At 40.6% G+C, this 27,425-nt stretch overlaps 1 protein-coding gene across 1 annotated transcript in view; it reads left to right on the top strand.

Moving 5' to 3' along the window:
* The window catches only part of LOC136863019 (RUN domain-containing protein 1), a 164,597-nt gene that overhangs the window by 134,264 nt on the left and 2,908 nt on the right, over nucleotides 1-27,425 (top strand). The window contains exons 11-12 of the mRNA XM_067139325.2: nucleotides 876-973; nucleotides 14,815-14,909. Of these exons, the coding sequence (XP_066995426.1) occupies nucleotides 876-973; nucleotides 14,815-14,909 (193 nt within the window). The remainder of the gene's footprint in view (nucleotides 1-875; nucleotides 974-14,814; nucleotides 14,910-27,425) is intronic.

The following is a 27,425-nucleotide window of genomic DNA, read 5'->3' on the forward strand; positions in this document are numbered from 1 at the left end:
TTTATAAACTATATCACCTTGTAGCCCATAATTCAAACGTAAACCCCTGTAAATTTGATGAAAATCGACCCATGGAATTAGAAGATATTCAATGAAATAGAAATACAATTTTCTACGAGGCACAAGGGACTGCCCGGCTAGATGATACAAAAGAGAGCCATTTCAACAGGGTCACCAGTTCAAGTTTGGCACTCACAGCCGTAGCTTATACAGGCTGGTGAGAGTGGATTTATACGCGCCATTTGAACTCAGTACTTAACGCGAAGAATCTTTAAATGGACTTGTAAATTCAGTGATTGCTAGGACACTTAGAAACTTTTTGATTGAATATCACAGTTACTTGTGATGGTTGTAGTTATTAAATTTATGTTTCTAACCACAGTTTAAGACGTTATTAATTAAACAAGTGACAGTATTTGAATAGAAGTTACTTAAAGCTTTTAATACAAACAATCACGTGTGAATTAAGAACATTTCTTAGAGAATTACAAACTACTTAGCAGTCTGAAATAGACTGTTCCGCAACCATACTTTAACGTGTACATTTAAAGACTGTGTTGAATTGTTATCCTCATAAATATAACAGTGTATTTAAATGAATAAAAATAACAAGAAAAACAGTACTTCTTACATGTGATAAGAGTGTATTAACCCTGTATATGCACGAGTGTCGTATATTTTCATTTCAATTTTGCAAGGAAATCTGATGTGATACAGGAAAACGTACTTCAATTCCGGATTCAGCATGCCTAAAATATGAGAGATCACTATCTGAACATTATGCAATGATCAGAAATTTTAAATTTGCAGACTAGTGTTATTTCTGTTTATCAAATAAAAGTGTAAACTAATTTCTGTTGTTAATTTCTTTTCAGAATATGTTGAGCACAATTGGAAATATAATTACAACTCATAAACAGTACAAAAGAAGTTACGATTCGCAGTTCAAGGCTTTCATCTGCGCTGCATTAAAGTACGTATTGTGAACAGGTTGTTACTTAGAAACATACCCAGTGTGTTGAGAATATTGTGAACAATACAGGGTCTTTTTATCTAGATTGTATTCGTACCTTAATTAGCCCTAATATTTGTTTAGAATTTTATGGCCTACATGTGTTTGTATTCTCAGAGTTGTTTAATCTTTCATTCTACTACAATGTGGGTGGCGTGCACCAACCAAGAGTAAGTTCTACTTCTGTAGTAAAGTACTCTTGAAGTCAGCATTCGGCGACTTCCACACGAGAGTAAATTACTTCCGAAGTATTTTAGTCCTTTCAGATACTCCTGGACTAAATTACTACAAGAGTAAAATGTTGAAGAGCACCATCTTGTAGTATATTACTAAAGAAGTAAATAACGTACGAATATAGGTTAGAATTTACTCTCACGTCGTGCATGGAGTAAGCTAAGTCTAGACTTGTTGACTAATGATAATATCGTGCCGTATATGAGAGGAAAGACGTTTCAAACGTGTTTATGGATTACTTAGATTATATTGACGATCTCGACGCAGTAAACGATGGGAAATGTAATAGTGCGTAGGCCTACAGTGCGTGAAAGGCGATAGTCGTGTAATGTGAACACGGCGAGTTTCAGGAACGTTTTTGGTCTTAGGAAGGAATCCTTTACTTTCCTTCTAAATGTACTTGGAGATCACTTACAGCTGAATTCTTGTCTTAAATTTGTTGTATATCTAAAATTACAGTTGCTGTGTGCCCTACGAGTGTTTCGTACCGGAACATTTCAGTACAGTTGCCGGTGATCTAATTAACGTTTACCGCACAACTGCTAGCCGTATCTTTCATCGCGTGGTTAAAGCAGTAGTTGAGGCTAAGAGGGAGGTACGCCTGCAAATTATGATGATCGTTCGGAAAATAAAAGGATATTCTTCACGTTGGCAGGTTTCCACACGTCATGGGTGCAATTGACTGTGACTGCGCGCATATTCCCATTTATTGCCCTCTCGGTGACAACGGTGAACTTTCAGAAATCGGAAGAGGTTTTTTTTTTTCAATTTGCTTAACGTTGCACCGGCACAGATAGGTCTTATGGCAACGATAGGGCAGGAAAGGCCTAGGGATTGGGAAGCGACCATGGCCTTAAGGTAGGGCCTACCTGCCTGGTGTGAAAATGGGAAAATTTCGCTGTGGATGTAGGCCATCTGTATGAAGAAACCGCCATCAGTTTTAATTTTTCCCGCGTGTCCATGACTTTCTGCTTTGCTTCCTCTTCGCTTTTAAGTCCTTCTACAGAATCTTAACTTGCTTTTCACTGCGTTTTCCGTCACTCAAAGCATTGAATTCTTTCGTCACGACTCCATGAATTTCCTTTCTTATCCAGCATCTTTATGTTGTGTTTCTTACACCTTATATCCTTTGCATAGATGGTCATTATCTCTATTAACAAGCATTCATCTTTTTCGCTTACTTTTTTCCCCCGTTTCCTATCGCACATAACCTTATCTATTTGGATTTCTTTAAAGAAGATACACGAACACAGCACTACTCCGCGAGTAACGAACGCTACTTCTGTAGTAGTAACTAAAAGAGTAAATTGTACTTCAACTCCCCGACGTTACTTCCGGAGTAAATAACTCCCGTAGTAATTTACTTCTGTAGTATGGACTTCTTTAGTAAACGCTACTTCCGTAGTAATTTACTCCAAGATGGTGCACGCTACCCTGTGTGTAATTTTATTAGTGGATGGGTTTGTTGAGAGCCAAATACCTCCCATTTAATTCCACATAGTCCTTGCTCATTCTGTTCTGTTTGAAATATCTGTTACTTCATTATTATTTTGGAAAATATTTTTGCTTGTATATCTGAGAGTTTTATTTTTCTGTACCCATTACTTAGTCATAAGTTAATAACAGCATTTCCTCTATAGTTTTATGTACAAAAACATCCAGTTTTATATATGTGCCCGTTACAGGAAGTTTAAGCCCACTGCTGGGATTAAATATTCCCCCCCCCACACACACACACACACACACACACACACACACACAAAAATGAAAGGTCCACACACAGACCAGGAGCAGGTGTTGTATAGGCTGGGAACTGCATGCTGCATGTCAAGCCACACAATAGCTCACATGGCAAGATCGCGGTGGGATATGTGATAGTGGACAGGGCTCGAGGGTTAGGAGGTAGGAGATTCGAATCCCACATAAGTATTTGTTTGGAAGGGTTATAGGGAGGTACATTCAGGGAAACAGAGTGGTCTTGTGAGCGGTGATAAGGTACAGGGATCTGGAAGTCAAGTAGGGATGACATAAAAATGTTAGTGTTGAACTGTAGAAGTATTGTAAAGAAAGGAATAGAATTAAGTAATTTCATAGATATATACTTACCAGCTATTGTAATAGGAGTTGAATCATGGCTGAGAAATGATATAGTGGATGCAGAAATTTTCTCACAGAACTGGAGTGTGTATTGTAGAGATAGGATAGGAATGGTGGGAGGGGAAGTATTCATTTTGGTGAAAGAAGAATTTTTAAGCTACGAAAAAGTTAAAGATGACAAAAATTAAATTCTAGGTGTAAGGCTCATTTCTAAAGATAATAGGCAACGTGATGTCTTTGGAGTGTACAGACCGGGAAAGGGTAGTGCTGACGCTGATTCAGAATTATTTGATAAGATAATCAGCTATGTTGCGTGCTGCCATTTCTTGATGGATACAGTACTTTTGTATCCATGTATCCATCTCTTGGCACAGGCCAGAGTAAAGTGTAGCTTTCACCGAAGTCCCAGTCTCATCCATGGCTGTGACAATATGGAAGCTGCTGGGGTATGGGTGGTGCTGAGTAATGGCATTCAGAGCATGACTAGTGCATCTGAATGTTATGAAAGGTGTTGCTCATAGAGTCAGTCATGCTGCAATAGCACTTTCCGACCCAGTGAGGAAAGCAATGGCAAACTACCTCACTCCTCGTCTTGCCTAGTATGCCTCATTTTGGTGCTGCCATTGGTTTTTGCGGTTTCCTTATAACCGCATACCCTTTGGTGGTGCTAATTGAGGATCCAACCAGCCTCTGGACTGATGACCTAACAGACGGACAATCAGCTATGTGGGAAACGACATGGAAAGTAATGTGATTGTAGCGGAAGATCTCAATTTACCAAATGTCAATTGAGAAGGTAATGCGAACAACAGGAAGCATGACCAACAAATGGCAAATAAGTTAATATGGGAAGGACAGCTGATTCAGGAAGTGATGGAACTAACTAGAGGGAAGAAGATCCCGGATGTGGTGCTGGTAAAACCAGATGAGCTATAGAGAAACCGAAGTAATAGAGGGTCTTGGTGATCATGAAGCTGTTTTTGTCTTAGTTAAAAATAAAAGTGAAAGAAAGGAAGATATTAAAATTAGGACTTTTAGGCAGTACCATATGGCTGATAAAGCAGGCATGAGAGAGTTTTTAAAAACTAACTATTTTCAGTAGAAAATGGTAAATAAAAATGTAAACAGACTCTGGGATGGGTTTAAAGCAATTATTGAGGAATGTGAAAACAGGTTTGTTCCTTTAAAGGTGGTAAGGAATGGTAAAGACCCACCTTATTATAATAGAGAAATAAAGAGACTAAGAAGGAGGTGCAGACTGGAAAGAAATAGAGTTAGAAACGGCTGTGGAAGTAAGGAGAAATTGAAGGAACTTACTAGGTAATTGAATCTAGCAGAGAAGTCAGCTAAGGATAACATGATGGCAAGCATAATTGGCGGTCATACAAATTTACCAAAAAATGGAGGGGTATGTATAGGTACTTTAAGGCAGAAACAGGTTCCAAGGAGGACGTTCCAGGAATCATTAATGAACAAGGGGAGTGTGTATGTGAGGAGCTTCAAAAGGCAGAAGTATTCAGTTTACAGTATGTAATGATTGTTGGTTACAAGGATAATGTCCAGATAGAGGAGGTGACTGATGCTAAAGAAGTATTCAAATTTACATATGATAACATTGACATTTACAGTAAGATACAAAAGTTGAAAACTAGAAAAGCAGTTGGAATTGGTAAGATTTCTGGGGATATACTAAAGACAATGGGCTGGGATATAGTACCATATTGGAAGTACTTATTTGATTATTGTTTGCATGAAGGAGCTCTACCAATGAATGGAGAGTTGCTATAGTAGCCCCTGTGTATAAAGGAAAGGTTGATAGATATAAAGCTGAAAATTACAGGTCAGTAAGTTTTACAATGCATTGCATGCAAGCTTTGGGAAAACATTCTTTCTGATTATATTAGACATGTTTGCAAAATTAATAACTGGTTCGATAGAAGGCAGTTAGAGTTTAGGAAAGGTTATTTCACTGAAGCTTAACTTGTAGGATTCTAGCAAGATATAGCAGATATCTTGGATGCAGGTGGTCAAATGGACTGTATCGCGATTGACCTGTCTAAAGCATTTGATAGGATGGATCATGGGAGACTGCTGGCAAAAATGAGTGCAATTGGACTAGACAAAAGATTGACTGAATGGGTTGCTATATTTCTAGAAAATAGATCTCAGAGAATTAGAGTAGGTGAAGCTCTATCTGACCCTCTAATAATTAAGAGGGGAATTCCTCAAGGCAGTATTATTGGACCTTTATGTTTTCTTATGTATATAAATGCAATGTGTAAAGAATCTTCGGGGGAGCCTGCTAACCCCTAGAGGACGCGTCCCTGAGTGGCGGATAAGGGGACCCTACAATTCAATAGGGCTGGTTGAAATACCCAAGACAACCGGCGGACCAACAGGCAGCCCAGTTCCTGCGGGCTTTAAAATACTGGGACACCCTCTCTCCAGGGGTCACAAATATGGAGGGCCCAAGCCCAAGCCCAGGGTATGGGTGAAGACTCCAACGTCATCAGTGGTGGAGAAGGTGGACTTTAGTACGGCATCGGTGGGGGAAAAGGGAAAATTGTAGCTTCTGTACTCCAGAGGAGTGGCTACGGAAGGCGTCTGTACTCTTGTGGAGCGGCCTAAAATAACACCTGGCAGTAGGTATAAAATGCCTTTGGGAGTGGCGACCCCATCGTAATAATAGCCTGTATATGGTATGGTACTAGGAAATCAACCTCGGAAAAGGCTAGGACGTCCCCTGCTTGAAGTAATGTGCAGGTCTTAGGGTACTGGGGGAACTGTGAGAAATGGGCGACCAGTAACCAACATTAAAATAGCAATAGTAAATCTTGCTGGCAGGACCTAGTGTTTACAGTGCACTATGTCTTCTGGTATGGGTTACAGCAATTTTGTTACTTTCATTGATTTGTCTCTGCCTTATCCTTGGCTTTGACAAAGTGACTGAGGTATGAGCTATGCCGGTAATGCCATTCCTTGTGCAGCCAGTCCCTGCTATGAATGGTGTGAAAATGTTGCTCATAGGGTTGGTTGGTGCATGCATTTCAGTGAGCTTGGCAGACTGATATGTAATAGCAACCTCCGGCTCGGTGAGGAAGGCAACAGGAAACTACCTCACTCCTCATTTCCCTAGTACGCTTCTTCAGTGATGCCTAGGCCATCTATGACAGCTGATGGCGGAGCTGTTGAGGATCCAACCAGCCTTAGGGCTGAAGACTGAACATACATACATGACCCTGACAGGATAGGCGGAGGAAGGTAACGGAAAGAAGAAATTGAGGAAAGGATACACATTATACTGGAGTGGTGGCCAAGAGGCAATAAACGGAGTGGGACTAATCATTTCGAAGCAATTGGAGGAGTATGTTGAAGTGTTAGAATATGTGAGTGACAGAATAATGAACATTAGGCTAAAGATGAAGAATGACGTGTTGGACTTCATACAAGTGTATGCACCACAGACGGGAAACAGGGGAGAAGATATTGAAGGATTCTTGGAGAAATTAGAAAGAGAAATTTCAGGTGTGGAAGTAGTTATTATGGGAGATGTGAATGCACAGGTTGGAAACGAGAGACAAGGTAAAGAAGGTGTTATTGGACCACATGGATATGGGAAAAAGAATCGTGAAGAACAGGAACTAGTGGACTTCTGTGAAAGGAATGGACTTATAGTGGGGAATACATGGTTTCAAAAGAAAAACGGCAGGAAAATTAAGAGATATGGGTGGGGTGACAGAAAAACAAAATCAGTTATTGACTACTTTTTAGTGGAAAGGAAAAATTCCAGGAAGTTGATGGATGGGACAGCTTTACCAGGAGAAGCATTTGATGGGGACCATAGAGTTGTGGTGGCAAAATTATGGTTGGGAAAAATGGAAAAACTAGAAGAGATAAGAGAAAGCAAAATAAAAGTATGGAAATTGAAAGACAAAAATATACAGGAAGATTTTCAGGAGAGATTGAAGCAACAAATCCCAGTTACTGAAGTGGAAAATGTAGAAGAGGAGTAGACCAATTTTAAAAAGGCATTTGTTAGTGCAGCAGAGAGTGCTTGTGGCAGGACATCTACAAGAGTGAAAGAAAAGGAGACACCGTGGTGGAATGAGGAAGTGAGGAAAGCAGTGAAAAAAAGGAAGACAGCCTGGCAAGAATGGAACAGAGATCAAACAGAAGAAAGCAAAAGGAAGTATCTCAACAGTAAACGAAGATGTAAGAAGGCGGTAGGAGAAGAAAAGAAGAAGAGTTGGGAAGAATTTACATTAAACATGGAAGCGGATGTAAGTGGTAGTAAAAGGATGCTGTATAGACTTATATGAAGTAAGAGGACAGAAAGAGTTACCACAAAGCTAGTGAAAAAGGAAGATAGGAAACTGTCAACACGCCCAGAAGACGGAAGGAGTATTTTGATAAGCTATTGAATGTGAACAACTGTACAGGGGAGATAGAAGCAATACAGTGTGAGGACTCAACAATAGAGGATGATATAACAATGCGTGAGGTGGAGTTAGCGGTACAAAAGATGAAGATGGGAAAAGCATCAGGGATGAATGAAATCAGTGTGGAAATGATAAAGGCTGCTGGACCTGTTGGTATGCAATGGTTGTACCGACTACTAAATTGTTTGTGGAAATGTGTACTAGAAGACTGGAAAAAAGGAATAATAATACCAGTGTTTAAGAAAGGGGCAATAAAGTTTCTGGTAACTAAAGAGGAATCACACTTATATTGCAGGTAATTAAAATACTGAAAAGGATATGAGAAAGAAGAATGAGAAGAAAGATTGAAGGAGAGTTACAAGAGGAACAGTACGGCTTCAGGAGTGGAAGATCTGCAGTGGACCCAATCTTTCTTTCTTTTTTTTTTTTTTTTGCTAGTTGTTTTAAGTCGCACCGACACAGATAGGTCTTACGGCGACGATGGGACAGGAAAGGGCTAGGAGTGTGAAGGAAGCGGCCATGGCCTTAATTAAGGTACAGCCCCAGCATTTGCCTGGTGAGAAAATGGGAAACCACGGAAAACCATTTTCAGGGCTGCCGACAGTGGGGTTCGAACCTACTATCTCCCGAATACTGGATACTGGCCGCACTTAAGCGGCTGCAGCTATCGAGCTCGGTGGACCCAATCTTTAGCATGAGATAGCTGATGGAAAAGAACTGGGAATATGGAAAGGATATAGCCATGAGTTTTATAGATATAGAAAAGGCATATGATAAGTGTCCCCAGAGAGAAGGTTTGGGAAACCATGGTTAAAAAGAGACTCAGAAGAGAAATGTTAGAAATGGTGCAAGCAATGTACAACATCTGTGTTAGCAGAGTACTGACCCCAGTTGGAAAGACAGAATGGTTTAGGAATAATACTGGACTAAGACAGGGGAGTGTACCGTCACCTCTTTTGTTTATGATCGTCATGGACGAAATTGTAAAGGAAACAAAGGAAGCCTGTGGAGATAAAGATACTGCTATTTGCAGGTGATGATCTGATCTCGTGAAAGGACAGCAAAGAAGGACCACGACGACTAGATGTACTGAACAAAAAGAATTGAGAAGTATGGCATGAAAATCAGTACAGAGAAAAGCAAAACTATGGTGATGTTGAGAGGGAAAAGACAAGGAAAGGGCACTGTGAAAATTGGAAGTCAGAGTCTGAAATGGCATGAAAATCAGTACAGAGAAAAGCAAAACTATGGTGATGTTGAGAGGGAAAAGACAAGGAAAGGGCACTGTGAAAATTGGAAGTCAGAGTCTGGAAATTGTGGACAGCTTTAAATACCTAGGAAGTGAATTAATGCATAATGCTAGGGTGGACATCGAGATTAGAGCAGGAGGGTACAGCTAGTGATGGGCAGTCTGAGACTAGGTCTCGAGATTTCTGGGGATTTCTTGAGACTAGCGTGTGCACTATTTCTCGCGAGAAATTTCGAGAGATCTCGAGAGCGTTGACCCCACATTGTGCGGCGAGCAGAGTGTCGTTTGTGCCGAGTATGCCTTCTCCATTTCGTAAATACGTGTCAACAAGCGACTAGGACATTCATTTTTACCGAGTTCTGTTTTGACGCAGTATAACATAATTATAAAGGATACGCATTCTGGCATTGTACGCAGTGGTAAGTACACGAATGAACAGGCTAAGTACAGAAACTGACGGCTACTGTAGGTACACCTGCCTGGATACTAGAGGCGTGCATTATTCGAACTCGAGACGAGGCAAGATGCGCCTTGCTGCATATGCAACCACCATTACGCAGGAGTGGAATGTGTAATCTAAAGTTCTTCAGTTTGTTCCTTCGCCAGATAGGTGTACATCAATATCAGACCCCACATTCAATAACATATGACCACTGCTTGTGTTTACCAATATTTTGGTGACGAAGGATGTAATTCCTTACAGTGTTATAGAGTATTCCCAGCATAATTAGGTACTTCGATATATGACGGTGCAATGTGAAATTGCACTAGGTGTACGCAACAACTTGAAGACGATGTCCGAAACGCAACGTAAGTCGTGAATGTCGGTTATTTTGAAGAGATGTCACATAGCACAGCCCGCTGTGTTGCCTCTTCAAAAGAAGTAAAATACGTCGGCAGAAATACTTCTGGAATGATCCGGCACTTACAAACGCATAATATCAATAAAGAGGAATCGTCACAGAACACCTCCGGCCCGGTCTTCATCACAAGAAGCTACCCTGTCGACTAGTGATGGGCAGTCTGAGGCGAGATCTTGAGATTTCCCGAGACTAGCGCAGACACTATTTCTCACGATAAATTTTGCGAGATCTCGAGAGCGTTGTTTTCGCCGAGTATGCGAATAGCAAACCACGCACCTTCTCCATTCCATAAATACGTGTCAACAAACGACTAGGGCTGTCATTTCTCTCATTTCTAGCGAGGTCTATTTTGACGCAGTATAACATAATTATATAGGATACGCATTCTGGCAATGTATGCATTGGTAAGTACACGAATGAATAGGATAAGTACAGAAACTGACAGCTACTGTAGGTACACCTACCTGGATACTAGAGGCGTGCATTATTCGAACTCGAGACGAGGCAAAATGCGCCCTGCTGCATATGCAACCACCATTACGCATGAGTGGAATGTGTAATCTAAAATGCTTGAGTTTGCTCCAATTCTTTCGACAGGTAGGTGTACACTGTTATCAGACCCCACATTCACTGTCATATTATGACCACTGCTTGTGTTTACCGATATTTTGGTGACGAAGGAAATAATTCCTACTCTGTTTGCGTTATATGTAAAGTTAGCATAATTACCCAACAACAACAAGAGTACAACAAGCAATTCCATGGAAAGGAAATATTACAAGATGCACTACTAATTTAACATTCACCGAGCTCGATAGCTGCAGTCGCTTAAGTGCGGCAAGTATCCAGTATTCGGGAGATAGTAGGTTCGGACCCCACTGTCAGCAGCCCTGAAGATGGTTTCCCGTAGTTTCCCATTTTCACACCAGGCAAATGCTGGGGCTGTACCTTAATTAAGGCCACGGCCGCTTCCTTCCTACTCCCAGCCCTTTCCTGTCCCATCGTAGCCATAAGACCTATCTGTGTCGGTGCGATGTAAAGCAATTAGCAAAAATTTAACATTCTAAATCCATTATCATCATAAATAAATTCAGTATTTCCAGTGCTTAACACTAGAGCTGAAAGCGGAGCGAGTAAGACCGATGATTAATCCGGTTGTAGCGGTAGAGCGCACCACCGATCCCCTCCGCTTAAAACTGCAAGTATTCGCGGAGGACCAGAGCGCAGTGTAGCGCACGACACATGTTTAATAAAGGCAGACCATGGGTGCCCGCAGGATCTTTTCCGTGGGGGGCACATTAACAATTTTCTTGACTATAAAAACCAATACCGAGCTCGATAGCTGCAGTCGCTGAAGTGCGGCCAGTATCCAGTATTCGGGAGATAGTAGGTTCGAACCCCACTGTCGGCAGCCCTGAAAATGGTTTTCCGTGGTTTCCCATTTTCACACCAGGCAAATGCTGGGGCTGTACCTTAATTAAGGCCACGGCCGCTTCCTTCCCACTCCTAGCCCTTCCCTGTCCCATCGTCGCCATAAGACCTATCTGTGTCGGTGCGACGTAAAGCAACTAGCAAAAAAAAAAACCAATATAACGTCAGCAACATAAATTGTTTACAGAAATTTCCGGTTATAACAGATGCTAGATGACTGTCAGTAAGTTCATTTTATGAAATAATCTGGTGTGATATTAAACAATTGAACATCAACCTTTTTAGAATTACAGGGGGGAAGCGCGCCCCCCTTGCGGGCACCCATGGGGGAGGCCAAGGCGTTCGGATCACGGATTATCTTCAAACTTTGTACACTTTTATTTGTCCATACACTTACAAATGACACATTCCCACTACCGTATGTTGGGGGAATATCTTTTCATTGCACAGTTTAATCTACAGTATTCCTTGTCACTGTACCAGCAAGTTCACAAACTTCCAGAGTGAAGTCCATAACATTCAGAAATATGACATTAGATACACTGTTAAAAACAATACCCTACTTGTAAAAATGTGAATAAGAGCATCATCTTATAATATGGAGCAATTTAAATTTTCTTGAGTTACAAGTATTGCTGATGTATGTGCTTATTATGGATTTTCTTAAAATATGTATTTCATTTTTTAAATGTGAAAATATGTGATGTGATGAGAAATCAAATTAGGTTTTCACATTTGGGGATGCACAGTAGGAATAATAAACTTGCCGGGCTGAGTGGCTCAGACGGTTAAGGCGCTGGCCTTCTAACCCCAACTTAGCAGGTTCGATCCTGGCTCAGTCCGGTGGTATTTGAAGGTGCTCAAATACGACAGCCCCGTGTCGGTAGATTTACTGGCACGTTAAAGAACTCCTGCGGGACTAAATTCCGGCACCTCGGCGTCTCCGAAGACCTTAAAAGTAGTTAGTGGGACGTAAAACAAATAACATTATTATTATTATTAATAATAAACTTTGTAAAATTGTGTTGAAACGTAACACAAAAATATGTAAGTACAAAAAAATCTGCTCCCTAATTATCAGTGTTACAATCGGACAAGTCACAATTTTGTTTTTATTTTGTTCTGACTCAGAAAGGTGTTATGGCGCTGATGGGTTAGGACAGGGCTAAGAATGGGAAGGAAGTGATCGTGGTGTTAATTAAGATACAGCCCCAACATTTGCCTAGTTTAAAAATAGAAAACCATCTTCAGAGTTGCTGACAGTGGGATTCAAACTCACCATCTCCTGAATCCAAACTGACAGCTGCATGACCCGAACTACGTAGCCAACTTGCTCATTTGCATGGTTTTAAAAATGGAAATTCTTCAAAATCTTTCTCCTGTTATTGTTTTTCGGACAAAGAAAGTTCTATCTCGTAAAAAAAGAAAAGAAGAGAGTACATATTCTAGTACCAATCAACACAAAACCTTTATATCACTCAAGTGGTTTGTAATGTTGGCTAGAAGGGCAAGGTCAACAATCTGGCGTGTGCATTCTTGCATCACCTCAGCCGCAGCGACTGTGAGTAGTCGGGAGGTCAGCCCTGGGCAGATATGGGGCAGCATCAGGGCTCCCTAGCCCTCAAAATCTGAGTTGGAATGGCCTGACCGTGCAATTCTACTGCCAAAACACAAGATATACGGTTACATATGTGCATATGGTTGTCAAGCACTGGATGTGTTCAAGTAAACTATTCTCTCCCGTATTTCTGTTGTACTATGAATCACACCAAGGATGCTGGAATTTGCAGTCGGTTGTCTTCATCCAGGAAATCATTCTTGGTATGGGTATTTTGCTTCTCGTGCGTTATATCCTGCTTCTCATATTAACATACTCATTACCTGAATACCTAAGGTTTGTCTAAGAGAATTATGACTGGAATTTGTAGACAGATTCATTTTGCTGCATAGATCACATTTAGTTGAATCATACTCCTCTTAATCCCAGATAATTGTAACCATTCACAATGAGAAGAGTTTGTAGGCCTACCTATTACTTAGATGAATAAATTTAGCATAATGCTGACAGTGGCATACACAATGCCTTTGTCCTCAGCCACAGATTCGGGCATTATAATTCTGTATTCATTACAAGGCCGAAGTTCTCACTTCGAAATTTTGCTTGTGTGTTAAAGCCTACGGCCCAGTTTTCTTTCTTGAACTCTTCAGCAGTAACGGTTACATTCTGTAGGCTATCACATCTGTTGTCTACCACTTACTTGCCATAGTGGTGGTGAATTGACATGTCCATAATTGGTTGCAACCTATTGAGTCTTCTATGATGCCACGACTGCCCTTTTCTGTTAGAAGTAAATGGCATCTTGTGCCACTTCGATACTCAATTCTTCTGTAAGAGCTATAGGGGTGGATATAGTTCGTTCAGTACAGTAATATTTCTGAAAAATGATTACAGAAGTGGACCCCACTCTGCATAAAAGGGTACAGTGTTTCTGAAGTGGGCCTTAGTTACAGTCTCTTGTGCTTTTTTTTTTTTTTTTTTTTTTTTTTTTTTTTTTTTTTTTTTTTTTTTTTCCCTCTGAACGAGGAAGCATGTATGCATAAAATTGCTCTAAGACATTGCATTAGATATGACTAAGGGAATTTAATTTTTAGCAGGTTAAAACAGAAATAGCCATAATTGTATCACCCGAGATATATATATGGGTGTATCCAGCTCCTTGGCTGAATTGTCACTGTACTGGCCTTCGATTCAGAGGGCCCCGGGTACAATTCCAGATGGAGCCAAAAAATTTATTGCATTTTGTTAATTCCTCTGCCTCAGGGACTTAAGTGTTCGTGTTCGACATAACACACTTTTTGCATTTACATACTACACGTCAAACCACCAACCACCACAGAAACGTGCAGGAGTGAATACATCCCCCCCATAGGTTGGGCGTTAGGAAAGTCATCCGGTCGTAGAACTGGATGAAATCCTCATCAAGTTGCAACCTCAAGAAATTGGGAAAAGGCCAGAGGGATGAATATATATACACATATGAGGTGGACTGTGTTCACGTATGGACAATTCATAGCATAACCTGGTACAGATTACTTTTTCACACAGTCTCCATGTTTATCTGAGCTATCTGTCCCAGTAAAGAAAAGAAAAAATCTCTGTCAAGTCAAGGACATCACAGCTTCACTGTGCGAATTTCCTTCCTCGCAGGTTCTTCCTCAGTGGTCAAATGAGTGTTTCACTGTGCTGAATTGGAGTAATATGTACCCCTATGTTTAGGTATCCGAAGCATTAAAATAATGTCTTTAATGGTCTTGTTCATTGCAAGAATTGTTCTGTAGTATGTTCCTTGTGTATTTCCTTAGTAAATCTATCCCCTCCATGTAATGGATTGAGTAAAGAATTATCCCTCTCAACTTCTCCCAATGTTCTGTTAATCAAAGATTTTTTCTAATGCTGGAGAATGACTTGAGGTAATGAACTGTTCACAGTGCCCAGAAATTGGTTGTGTGGCTGAGACTCATTTTTCGATGTCAGAAGCTAGTTCAACTGTATTACCAGTCTTGGAGTTACCTCTCAAGAACAGGTAAGAGAATCAAACAATATTTTAACATATTATGATAGTTTTCTTGTATTCTTTCATTATTTTTATGATAATGTAGAAATTATATAAGTAGCAATTGAGTTTGAAGACTTGTATTCTGTATTATGCTCTTTGCCCCTGTGATTTAATTCAATCTAAGCTACTCGAAGTTATATTTTCAGAACTGTGGTGGTGGTGGTGGTGGTGGTGGTTGTTGTTATTGTTCCACCTTGGGAACAGAATACTGGTAATTTTGGAGTTGGAAGAAGAAGAATCCTCATAAAATTAACAGGAAAATTATTTATTTTACAAGAGTCGCTCCAGAACTAAAGCACCTCTTGCGTTTTTCTTTTACAAAGCTAGTCTTTTTCTGCAACTTTCTATTTATAAAGTTGATGGAAGCACCCTTGCTTGTTTCGAATTCAGTTCAACCAGTTTCCATGTGTGATGCAATTGTAGCACTTGTTCAAGATAGCCACTCTGTTGGTCGATCCAAAGCAACATGCTGTTATAGAGTTCCTGTGTTCAGAAAATGAGACCATGGGAAACCTTAACAATTGTTTGGAAATGATGCTGTCAATCACAGTACAGCAAGTCACTGGGTACAGAGATTACCAGGCAACAATAGGCATGTCAAGATTCAAGATCCTCATTGCAGTGGGAGACCACACATCGCACAAATACTTTATATACAGCGATTGTTCACACAACAATAATTGAAGGATTCTACTACACAGCATTTCCCTCCGGTTTTCCCCGCTATCTTTCATATTTTCATCTGTCATTCATTAATGACACAGTTCCTATACTTGCCGCTAGATGGGGTTTCATTCATTTCATTCCTGACCTGGTTGAAATAGGCTGTGGATTTTCATTTTATAGTAAAAAAAAATAAACATTAAACAAACTTCAAATGTGTTCACAGTGCTAAAATTTTTATTGGATACAAATTCCAGCAAGCTTTTAAAGATAATCATATTGCCTTGAGCAATGCTTTGTGCAATTTCACAAAAGACAGAAGTAATTGACACTCCAAACAGTGCCATATCTGCTGGTGTTTGTTACAGTGCACTATTACAAGCTACTAGATACACTATACAGCAAATGTTCACACAGCAGTAATATAAGGATTCTACTACACAGCATTTTTGTGAGAAATGCTCAAAAAACGTATTTTTTTGTTTACAAGTTGCTTTACATCGTACTGATACTGATAGGTCTTATGGCAACGATAGGACAGGAAAGGGCTAGGAGAGGGAAGGAAGCAGCCGTGGCCTTACTTATGGTACAGCCCCAGCATTTGCCTGGTGTGAAAGTGGGAAACTATAGAAAACCATCTTCAGGGCCGCCGACAGTTGGGTTCGAACCAACTATCTCCTGAGTGCAAGCTAACAGCTGCGCAACCCTGACTACACCGCTAGCTCATTCAATCAAAAACTTATTTATCCCTTTTATAAAAGTTATTGAATATCTATAATTGAACAATACATTCTTTCCCTCATTCCACTTCATTACCTGTCATAACGCATATGCTGCTTCAAACGGCACAGGAGGTGGAAAGCACACGAGTAGTGTGCATCATGGCTCTTAGGCACGGAAATATTATTATATTATTATTGTATTAATTAAAGTGCATAAGGATCCAGAAATAAACTCTGCACGAACCTACTACGCTGGCGTAGCAGAGGGAGAGGTGATACTCCCACGTGGCGGATAGGGGAGTCCTAACCGGCTTGCCGGTGGACTTGAGCGAAATAAAATAGCTCTCGTGAACCAAATACACACACACCCACCGTGGGTTGGGGATGTAGACGAAGAATACACCCATGGTATCCCCTGCCTGTCTAAGAGGCGACTAAAAGGGGCGACGAAGGGATGAGTGAATCAGAACCATGAAACTACTTGTGATTAGTGCCATCACGCGGGAAACACCATGGATTGTCTTTATTTGCGAGTAGTACTGCTATGTTAGATACTCAACAGGTTTGTGATTAGAAGCAGCAGAGGGTAGTTCACTGTGGGTTTACAGTACCTGTGATTAGTACCAGTATATGCGGAACACTACGGGCTTACGTTGCCTGCGATTAGTACCACTATATGAGCGACACCGTGGGTCTGCGTTGCCTGTGATTAGTATCCACTATGTGAGGAAAACCACGGGATGTTCGGGTCCCTGTGATTAGTAAACCTAGGTGAGGAACATCATTGGTTTGCGTTGCCTATGAGTGGTGCCATTATGTGAGAAACGCCACAGGTCTGCGTTACCTGTGCGAAGTACATTACTTCTGAGTAGTACCCTAATGTGTGGAACACAACGAGTCTACGTTACTTACGATTAGTACCGCTACATGAGAAATACCATGGTTCTACTTTACTAGCAATAAGTACCATTATGAGGGGCTGTTGACCTGGATTTTCTACCCCTTTAGACAACAAGCATCACCGATTCAAGATTATGCTTTGGAAGCAGTCCCTTGGTCTGTAATACTATTGTTTTAAGATAGTTTCTAGGAAGGTGGGGATTGTGGGTCAGATCCACTGACTCTTTTAAGTTCATAATTACTGTTCATCGTCGTCTTTTTTAATTCTAGTCAGTGGATGTATTTTGGAATTATTTTTAACTTTCAGTATTGTGAATTGGATCCGCTGATTATTTTAAATTCTTATTCATCCATTCATTCTTCATAATCACATTTTGACTTCTTCATGTGGATGAATTTTGGACTTTAAAATTGTCTATACATTTTATCTCATTTCATAACATTAGGGGCCGATAACCTAGATGTTAGGCCCCTTTAAACAACAAGCATCATCATCAGAAATAAACTGTTAGGCAAAAAAAAAAAAAAAAAAAAGTATTACGGTACCACAGTAACAGTTGCCAGTATCCAAGCAGCTGCAAACATGTTAATAGATCAAACACAACCTTTACAAATATAGAAATAAATCTGCTCAGAAAAAATTTCAAGTTAACTGCTATGAACGTCATACCAAAAACAACATTAAACAACTTCAATTGAGAGAAATACAGTAGAAGTTTGTTATAGCGAGAATTCATAACAGCGAAAAATTTACTCGCTATAACGGATTGTCGTTTTATCCCATTTTTGTATAAAAGTCGGAAAACCCTTCATGCACTTTAAAATCGGTATGAAACGGCAATCAGTTTGTTCAAAACTTGCGTTTTCGCAGATGATATCCACACTACGGCTTACTTGTTTGTTATTTTTCGTAATCCTATACTACGTGAAAGTGTATGTTTAATTTCATTCTGAAAAAAATATAGTTCCGTATTTCTCCGAAACCAAGATGAACCCCACTTTTTCCTTCAAAAAAATTTAATCTGGCTCAAAAAGAAGTTTGTAAAATCGTACAAGCCTACGCATTTTTAGACTATTTTTAGACGCCGAACATTGACTTTCATCACGCTGTATTTCATTTTTTTGCGGATGCACAATTATTCTCTATTTCCGCGGGTTTAAGGACCATTAACTTAACATTGGCATCATAATACTGAAGAGAACTCGTTGAAAAATTTTCCGGCAATACCTATTCCATTTTGCCTGCTGCCATATCTTGATGGATACAGTACTTTTGTATCCATCTCTTGGCACAGGCCAGAGTAAAGTGTAGCTTCCACCGAAGTCCCAGTCTCATCCATGGCTGTGACAATATGGAAGCTGCTGGGGTATGGGTGGTGCTGAGTAATGACATTCAGAGCACGACTAGTGCATCTGAGTGTTATGAAAGGTGTTGCTCATAGGGTCAGTCATGCTGCAATAGCACTTTCTGACCCAGTGAGGAAAGCAATGGCAAACTACCTCACTCCTCGTCTTGCCTAGTACGCCTCATTTTGGTGCTGCCATTGGTTTTTGCGGTTTCCTTATAACCGCATAACCTTTGGTGGTGCTATTTGAGGATCCAACCAGCCTCTGGGCTGATGACCTAACAGACAGACACCTATTCCATGCGTCTCTACAATACAACGATCCATCAGGAAATTATTCTTGCTGTCTCTAAAACTGTTACTTTTACGCAGCGTCAGATATAACCGGCTACCGCTACACGCACGTCTCGCTTGTCGGGTGCGGCCAAATTCAACAGCTAGTGATGTATAGGCCTAATCGCGACCGTTGAAAGTCAACGAACGAGTTTATTGCGCCACGGTATGGCCATCCGCCCTTGCGTTTTTCGTGCACTTACCTCACAATTTCATCATCGACTTCTTTAAAGCGTCCTTGTTGTGGACCACTGAATGCATTTTTTGTACAGTACCGGTACGCATTTTTTTAGCTCTTTGTCTTCACGCTAATGCCAAATGTTGGCTTTAGTTAGGCCTATGCCGTATTTTCTTGCGGCTGCACAATTATTCTACATTTCCGAGTGTTTAATAAACACTAACTTAAAATTGGCATCATAATATCGACTAGAACCCGTTGAAAATTTGCCGGCAATACCTTTTCCACGTATGGTATCTTTACAATACGACTATCCATCACGAAAATATTCCTGCTGTCTATAAACCTTAATTTTACTAAGCGTCAAGTACAATAGACGCGTTATGACTCTGCCACTGAGTAGCCATGGCTTTTCTAAGAATTTGAAGGGTCGCATGTTTTGATGCCATTCTGCAGATTTGAGAAACACACAGGCACTGTACACTGTACAACCGGTAGTGATGTGTAGTAAAGAAGCGGTCGTCAATGAGTTCTGTGCGCGTGTGAAAAGAAGCAGCGTGGTTACCGTGGTAGTTGCCAGTGGTATCCATTATCTTACTGTTAGGCCGCGATTGCAACAACCCTTGAGTTTTCGCATGAGATTCTAAGGAAAAAAAGTCTTGGATTCGGAGAAATACGGTATCACTTCAGAGATTTCTATGGCAAATACCTCAACTTTATTCTTCAAACAGCGTCACCTAACCTAACCGTATATGTAGCCTATCATGAAAACATATTTGAAACGCATGTAGAGAAATAACCTCCTCGCGAAAAATTTACATGTAAATAGCCGTAACTAGACGCGGGAAGATATGAAATATCCTCTGAAATCAGTGATGCACTCTGCCATATCTTGAAGTGTATGACATTCGGCCACGTTATTTACGCATTTATTACGAAAACGTGTTATCCTCTTTCATTTCGAATTTTCTTTAGAGAACAGCAGTCGATGGGTATTACTAATAAACTGTCCGACTTGTTGGTTGAACGGTCAGCGTACTGGCCTTCGGTTCAGAGGGTCCCGGGTTCGATTCCCGGCCGGGTCGTGGATTTTAACCTTTATTGGTTAATTCCAATGGCACGGGGCCTGGGTGTATGTGTTTTCTTCATCATCATTTCATCCTCATCATGACACGCAGGTCGCCTACGGGCGTCGAATAGAAAGACCTGCACCTGCACCTGGCGAGCCGAACCCTTCCTGGGATATCCCGGCTCTAAAAGCCATACGACATTTCATTTTTTCACTAATCAACTCCAACATCGCCTTTGAATGTCAACGAGAGAGCTCGCAAATGCACAAAGTGAGAAAACTATACCGTACCGAAGGTAATCGATCGCATTTTGTTACAAACGTTTCAGTTTTCTTATTCAAACAGCGTCACGTATCCTAACTTAACCGTACTATACGTATGATGAAAACACACTTCAAGCGCCGGTAGAGAAATTATACCTTTCTCGCTATAAATTTTCATAATAGCCTTTCCGTAATTTAACCAGACGCGACAAAATACAAACTAACGTATGAAATCAATTAAGCACTCTGCCATATCTCGAGGTGTATCCCATTCTTACTTAATTGCAGTATTTAGACTCAAAATTAAGCGGTCGTTTAGTCAGCCTTAATTTTTAACGAGTTAACAACCGTTATCGGACACGTTGTTTACGCATTTATTACGAAAATATCTTCTCTTTCATTTTGAATTTTCTTTACGGAACAGCTGTCGACGGATATTACTAATGACTCCGACATCGCCTTCGAATGTCGACGAGAGAAATCGCTAGTGCACATAGCAAGAAAACGATGCCGAAGGCAATCGATCGCATGCAATATCATCGCTGGGGTGCATAAATATCGGTAACGGAAAAAATCGCGCGCGCTTAATTGCTCGTAATAACGGATGCGCCAGTGATAGGGTTCTCGCTGTAACCGAAGGACGATGCACAGGTTAATATAGGAATTTTGAAGGGACAGAAAAAAGTCGTCGCTATAACGGAGTTCTCGTTAGATGCCGTACTCGCTATAGCGGACATCTACTGTAAATCAATGATTTCACCTAACTGATACTATATTTGCCTTAGGCAAGCTAAAACCTGTAGTACATGTTTTGTCTAGACATCATCAGCTACATCTTGTTTAGGTATAATATTTACAAGAAGTAAGGACACATTCATCTCCTCTTAATCCTAAAAAGACATTTGAAAATCTTAAAAATAATTAACATAGCTCAGACTAAAGGAATGTGTTATGGAAAGGAGGGATGGATGAAACTATCAAATTTTGGTTTAAAAATTTTTTTAACAGTTAAAGTGGCTTATAGATAAAAATAATTTTGATATCATATACAATGTAGTTTTAAAAGTTAAATAATATTTATGGTAGCATGAGTCTTTCTGGGAATGTGATGAGTTGTTGTTTTCTTCTTATAGCACTGGATCTTATTCTGAAAAAAGTTTTTAAAAATTCTCTATTTATATTTTGTGTGTGTTGATGAAATTTATAACCTCATTGGAGTTAGCATTCCGTAGGAGAATCTTAAGGGTGGTTTGGCATTAGACTGATTTATAGGTCGGCTGGTGGTTTGCAACCCGATCTGTAATTGGGAAGAAATGGGAGATATATAATTGTGTGTGATGGAAAACTGTTGTGAGAAAGTTATTATTTTGATTGCCGTGAGAACTTACTCCTCAACATCCAGAGTGTTATTTTTCCTTTACATTTCTAGGGACTAGTCTCCCAGCTGGTGTCTCAGCCTCTCTCTGTCTCTCTGTCTCTCTCTCTCTCTCTCTCTCTCACACACACACACACACACACACACACACACACATTGTTATTGCTGCACGGCAGGGAAGTTGGGGAATAAGATGTGCCCTCAGCTCCTTTGTTGTTCGCTGTTTCTTGCGGGGAGGAAGATTCTGTCTGAGAATTAAAGCACTCTGGCTTGTTTATGTCACTAGTTACGAGTTCATATTTCCTTCCTAATATCTTTAAGTAAATTATATCATACAGAGGATTTTTGTGTTCTAGGATTTCATTTTAATTTTTGTCTGGCATGTTTGTCCAAATAAATGTGAATGTTTTCATGATTGTTCATTCTTTTTATGATTGCGAGATCTTGTTCATTGTTAGCCAAAACGTGGCCTGTTGTGGCCATGTGGGGGGGGGGGTCCCATTGCTGAGAATTTATTGTGTCTCTCAGTGTTGACATGCTCCTGGTATCTGATCGTAAAATTGTGTCCATATTGTCCAACATAGGAGTATTTGCATTGTGAGCATGTCAGCCTGTAAATCCACGAATCGAAAAATTTTCCTTCCTTGGTAAGGTTCACTGAGTCATGATTGAAAATTCTGTGCTTTGTGTTGTTATTAGTTGAAAATGCTATTTTGTAGTTATGTTTGCTGAAAAGATTTGTCACTCCATGAATGTTGGGGTGCATGTAAGTAAACATTACATATTTCTCAACCTTTTTTAGGATGTGCAACTAAGTTTGTTTGTTTATTTGTGAATTTATTAATTATTTTATGTATGTCATTCAAGTTGATACCATTGTATGTAGCTTGATTGCGGATGAATGAGAGTTCTTTTTCTCGCTCGGGTTTTGAAAGAGGGATTTTGAACGCCCTGAACTGAGGTAGGCCAACCTTTTTTAAACCTCTGGGTGCAGGGACTTCTTTTTGATAGTATTTAACTCAAATTTGGGTTTCCTGTAAATCTTGAAGGAGAAACAACTCCTTTCTTGCTTTATGGTTATGTCTAGGATATTTAGGGAACTTTCCTTTTCTCTAAGGTAAATTTAATATTAGGGTCTAACATATTTATGACTTATAGAATTTTGCCGCTGTCGTTAAGCCTGCTATCTATTATGGTGTAAACGACGTCCACGTGTCTAAAACTTTTATTTTTCGGATAATTTGTGTGTGTTCAAGATCATCATCATCATCATCATCGTCCCACTCCAGTCGCCTGGGTGTGGTTATAAGCCTCCTCCACTCCTTTCTGTCCTTCCACTTTTCCTGCTTCATTATTTCTGCCACATCCAATCCAGGTTCTCTAATGTCCTTCCAAATCTGATCCATCCACATTCTTCTCGGTCTTCCAACTGGTCTCTTTCCCTTCTCTTTCCAATTCCCTTCTTGCTACCTGTTCCTATCCCATTCTTTTTAAATGTCCAAACCATTTCAATCTTTCTTTCTTTCTTTCTGTATGTACTGTAATAACGGTTCTATATTTAGCTCTTCTTTGATTTTAATACACTGACTGACAGAGCAAATGCAACACCAATAAGGAGTGGTCAGAACTTTATGCCAATTGCAGGGTAGACTGACATCACTGAGGTATGCTCATGATGTGAAATGCGCCGCTGTGCTGCGCACATAGCGAACGATAAATGGGATACGGCGTTGGCGAATGGCCCACTTCGTACCGTGATTTCTCAGCCGACAGTCATTGTAGAACGTGTTGTCGTGTGCCACAGGACACGTGTATAGCTATGAATGCCAGGCCGCCGTCAACGGAGGCATTTCCAGCAGACAGACGACTTTACGAGGGGTATGGTGATCGGGCTAAGAAGGGCAGGTTGGTCGCTTCGTCAAATCGCAGCCGATACCCATAGGGATGTGTCCACGGTGCAGCGCCTGTGGCGAAGATGGTTGGCGCAGGGACATGTGGCACGTGCGAGGGGTCCAGGCGCAGCCCGAGTGACGTCAGCAGGCGAGGATCGGCGCATCCGCCGCCAAGCGGTGGCAGCCCCGCACGCCACGTCAACCGCCATTCTTCAGCATGTGCAAGACACCCTGGCTGTTCCAATATCGACCAGAACAATTTCCCGTCGATTGGCTGAAGAAGGCCTGCACTCCCGGCGTCCGCTCAGAAGACTACCATTGACTCCACAGCATAGACGTGCACGCCTGGCATGGTGCCGGGCTAGAGCGACTTGGATGAGGGAATGGCGGAACGTCGTGTTCTCCGATGAGTCACGCTTCTGTTCTGTCAGTAATAGTCACCGCAGACGAGTGTGGCGTCGGCGTGGAGAAAGGTCAAATCCGGCAGTAACTGTGGAGCGCCCTACCGCTAGACAACGCGGCATCATGGTTTGGGGCGCTATTGCGTATGATTCCACGTCACCTCTAGTGCGTATTCAAAGCACGTTAAATGCCCACCGCTACGTGCAGCATGTGCTGCGGCCGGTGGCACTCCCGTACCTTCAGGGGCTGCCCAATGCTCTGTTTCAGCAGGATAATGCCCGCCCACACACTGCTCGCATCTCCCAACAGGCTCTACGAGGTGTACAGATGCTTCCGTGGCCAGCGTACTCTCCGGATCTCTCACCAATCGAACACGTGTGGGATCTCATTGGACGCCGTTTGCAAACTCTGCCCCAGCCTCGTACGGACGACCAACTGTGGCAAATGGTTGACAGAGAATGGAGAACCATCCCCCAGGACACCATCCGCACTCTTATTGACTCTGTACCTCGACGTGTTTCTGCGTGCATCGCCGCTCGCGGTGGTCCTACATCCTACTGAGTCAATGCCATGCGCATTGTGTAACCTGCATATCGGTTTGAAATAAACATCAATTATTCGTCCGTGCCGTCTCTGTTTTTTCCCCCAACTTTCATCCCTTTCGAACCACTCCTTCTTAGTGTTGCATTTGCTCTGTCAGTCAGTGTATTTTGAATTCTATCTCTTCTTTTTAACCGATCTTCTTAAAAATTTAATTTCTACTGCTTGGATCTTACTATCTTGTCTCTTATTAGTTACCAGCTTTTCTAGTCTGTATGTTACAATTGGTATGAAATACTGTTTATATAATGTTGTTAATTTCATTCTTTTGGGTACTTTGTCATCCCATAAAAGCTCTGACTTGATAGAATGTTGTACCTTTACTTAGGGCCAGTTTGACCATCTGCTGGTAAACTGGCTGGCAGCTACGCGGGAGGTAAACTACCTAGGGTTGTAAATCAGCTGGTACTTTGGCTTGCTTGCAACTACCTCCGCGCAAGCGCTAGGTAGCTACCCGGAGCTAGACACAGATATACGGGGTTAGCTAGACTGATTTTCAGTGACTTCTTGCTTTCGAGTGGGGTGCTATCTATCGTTAGATGTATGAAGCTCATTTTGATTTCTTGTTTTCCTGTGCTTGCATCTGCTGATTATCACCAACAAGCCTAATAAGGGGAGTCTTAAGAGTTATGGACAACAATTTATGTCAAGCTTTCGTGAGGTCAATCTAAGAGCTTCAAAATCAATACCTAATTGGGATTAAAATCTCGAGATTACATTTTCTTATGCCAGTTATAACCTGTCATGTAAGGCAGTGTTTTGGAAAGTATTCTTGTAGTAGATTTGTCAAGTCGCTCGCTCCGTAATAGAAGGTACCCAGGTTCACTTCGTCTTTCTAATTTACATTTAAAAATTTACATTTAAAAATTTATTTTCGTTCCTTGCCGTTCTTCTTAACTTTATTTTATGCGGTTCTATATACGTATATACACACACACACACACATATCTTCCTTATGGACTTAATACCTTTGAGCATTCTATGTGCAGGCTTCTGGAAATTCATTATCTCCATGATCCTCTATTTGTAACTAGCTCTGTGACCTCGTTTAGTTCCACATGCTTCCATTTATTGATAATGCGTTACATTCTAATGTTTAACTTTATGAAGATAAAGTTGGAAGATACTGTAAATGTAAAGAACTAATTGGGGTAAATATCCATTCATAGGAAGAGGAATTTAGGAATGGAATAGTTTCCAATTTCTTCGAAACCATTTACGAGAATACTAGGTAAACAACTGATAGTGAATCTGGTACCTGGGCGACAGTCCTATATGCTATATGCTTTACTACTATAATGATGATTGGAATTAATCATAATATCCCTTTCTATAAGTACCGCACATATAAATCATTTTCCTAGTAAACATTTCAACATTTCAATGAAATATATTAACAATAGAACGTATGAAAAGAGACATACAGATGAATGAATACAACACCAATAATGAAAATAAAAAATATTTGGCATCATGAAGACTCAAACCCGCATACCTCACATTACGAAGCGAGCGCGTTAGCCATTACGCTATGAGAACGCTGGTGATAATAGAGATACATATACAAACTTATTATACTTGGTGTCTGATTTCCAAATAGGTTTTGATTTTATATCCTTGTACAGTTTCTTTGCGAAAGCTTGACATATAAAATGTGTCCCCAGCGCTGTCGATGCGAGAGGCTGGTGTGACCGTTGCAACTCGAGGGAAGCATTAATGTTCAAAATCCTGCAAAAGAGTATCGAATATCGATCACTGTTACGGTATCATGCTTTATCAATATAATAAGCTAATTTAAGCTGTATGTCACCAGAAATACAGCTAATAATGTTCAGCTCTCAAAACTTGCCCAGCAGGTAAAGTCTTATCAGGTCCTCGAAGTGGCCAATAAATTACGCGCCAGATAAGTACGATTTATGCTGCCAATAGCATTACCTCGGAGTGGTCAAACGGAAATATCCTTTTACCCGTAGATGGTAGAACCGGTCCTTAGTTTATTAATTTATTTCAGGGTTGATTTCAGTACTTCCATTAATAATGCTACCCAGATATGTAAATTGTTCTACATTCTCTAACCATTCTCCGTCTATGTTCACTTGGCTTCACTTTTTCTCTTTTCCACAGTGCATGACTACAGTTTTCTTTTTACTAATTACCATTCCAAACTCCTTCATATTTTCATTCCAGATGTCCAGTCTCCTTTGTACTTCCTTTTCTCCCATTCCCCAAATCACCGCATTCACTTCATCACTACTGATACTCTGTTTTACACGTTTTATGATTTCATCCATCAATATAATAAATAATAATGGCGACAGCGCACTTCCTTGCTTGAGAAATTTTTTTTATAAAATGTTTCAGAGTCAGCACTCTCCACTTGTACACTGCTTTTACTCTCATGATACATTTTTATCTTGTTAATTAATGATTTTGGTACATTCCTTTTCAGTAGGCATTCCCAAAAATACGAAGATGATTTTCTCATTCCTTTCCAGATGATTTTCCATTATCGTTCGCACTGTAAATATCAAGTCTATTGTTGATCTGTTCAGTCTAAAGCCATACTGTTCTTCCTCTAGCTGTGTTTCTAATTATATCCCTCAGTCTTTTGTCTATGACTTTCTCCATTATTTTTAGCCCATGTGATAATAGGGTTATATTATATATATTCGTCATTTCCACTTGCTTTACCTTTGGTCATTGCTTTCACCGCCCTTTCCCAACCAAGTTATCAAATTC

This window comes from Anabrus simplex, chromosome 2 (genome assembly GCF_040414725.1).
Source record: "Anabrus simplex isolate iqAnaSimp1 chromosome 2, ASM4041472v1, whole genome shotgun sequence".
In the NCBI taxonomy this organism is placed as follows: domain Eukaryota; kingdom Metazoa; phylum Arthropoda; class Insecta; order Orthoptera; family Tettigoniidae; genus Anabrus; species Anabrus simplex.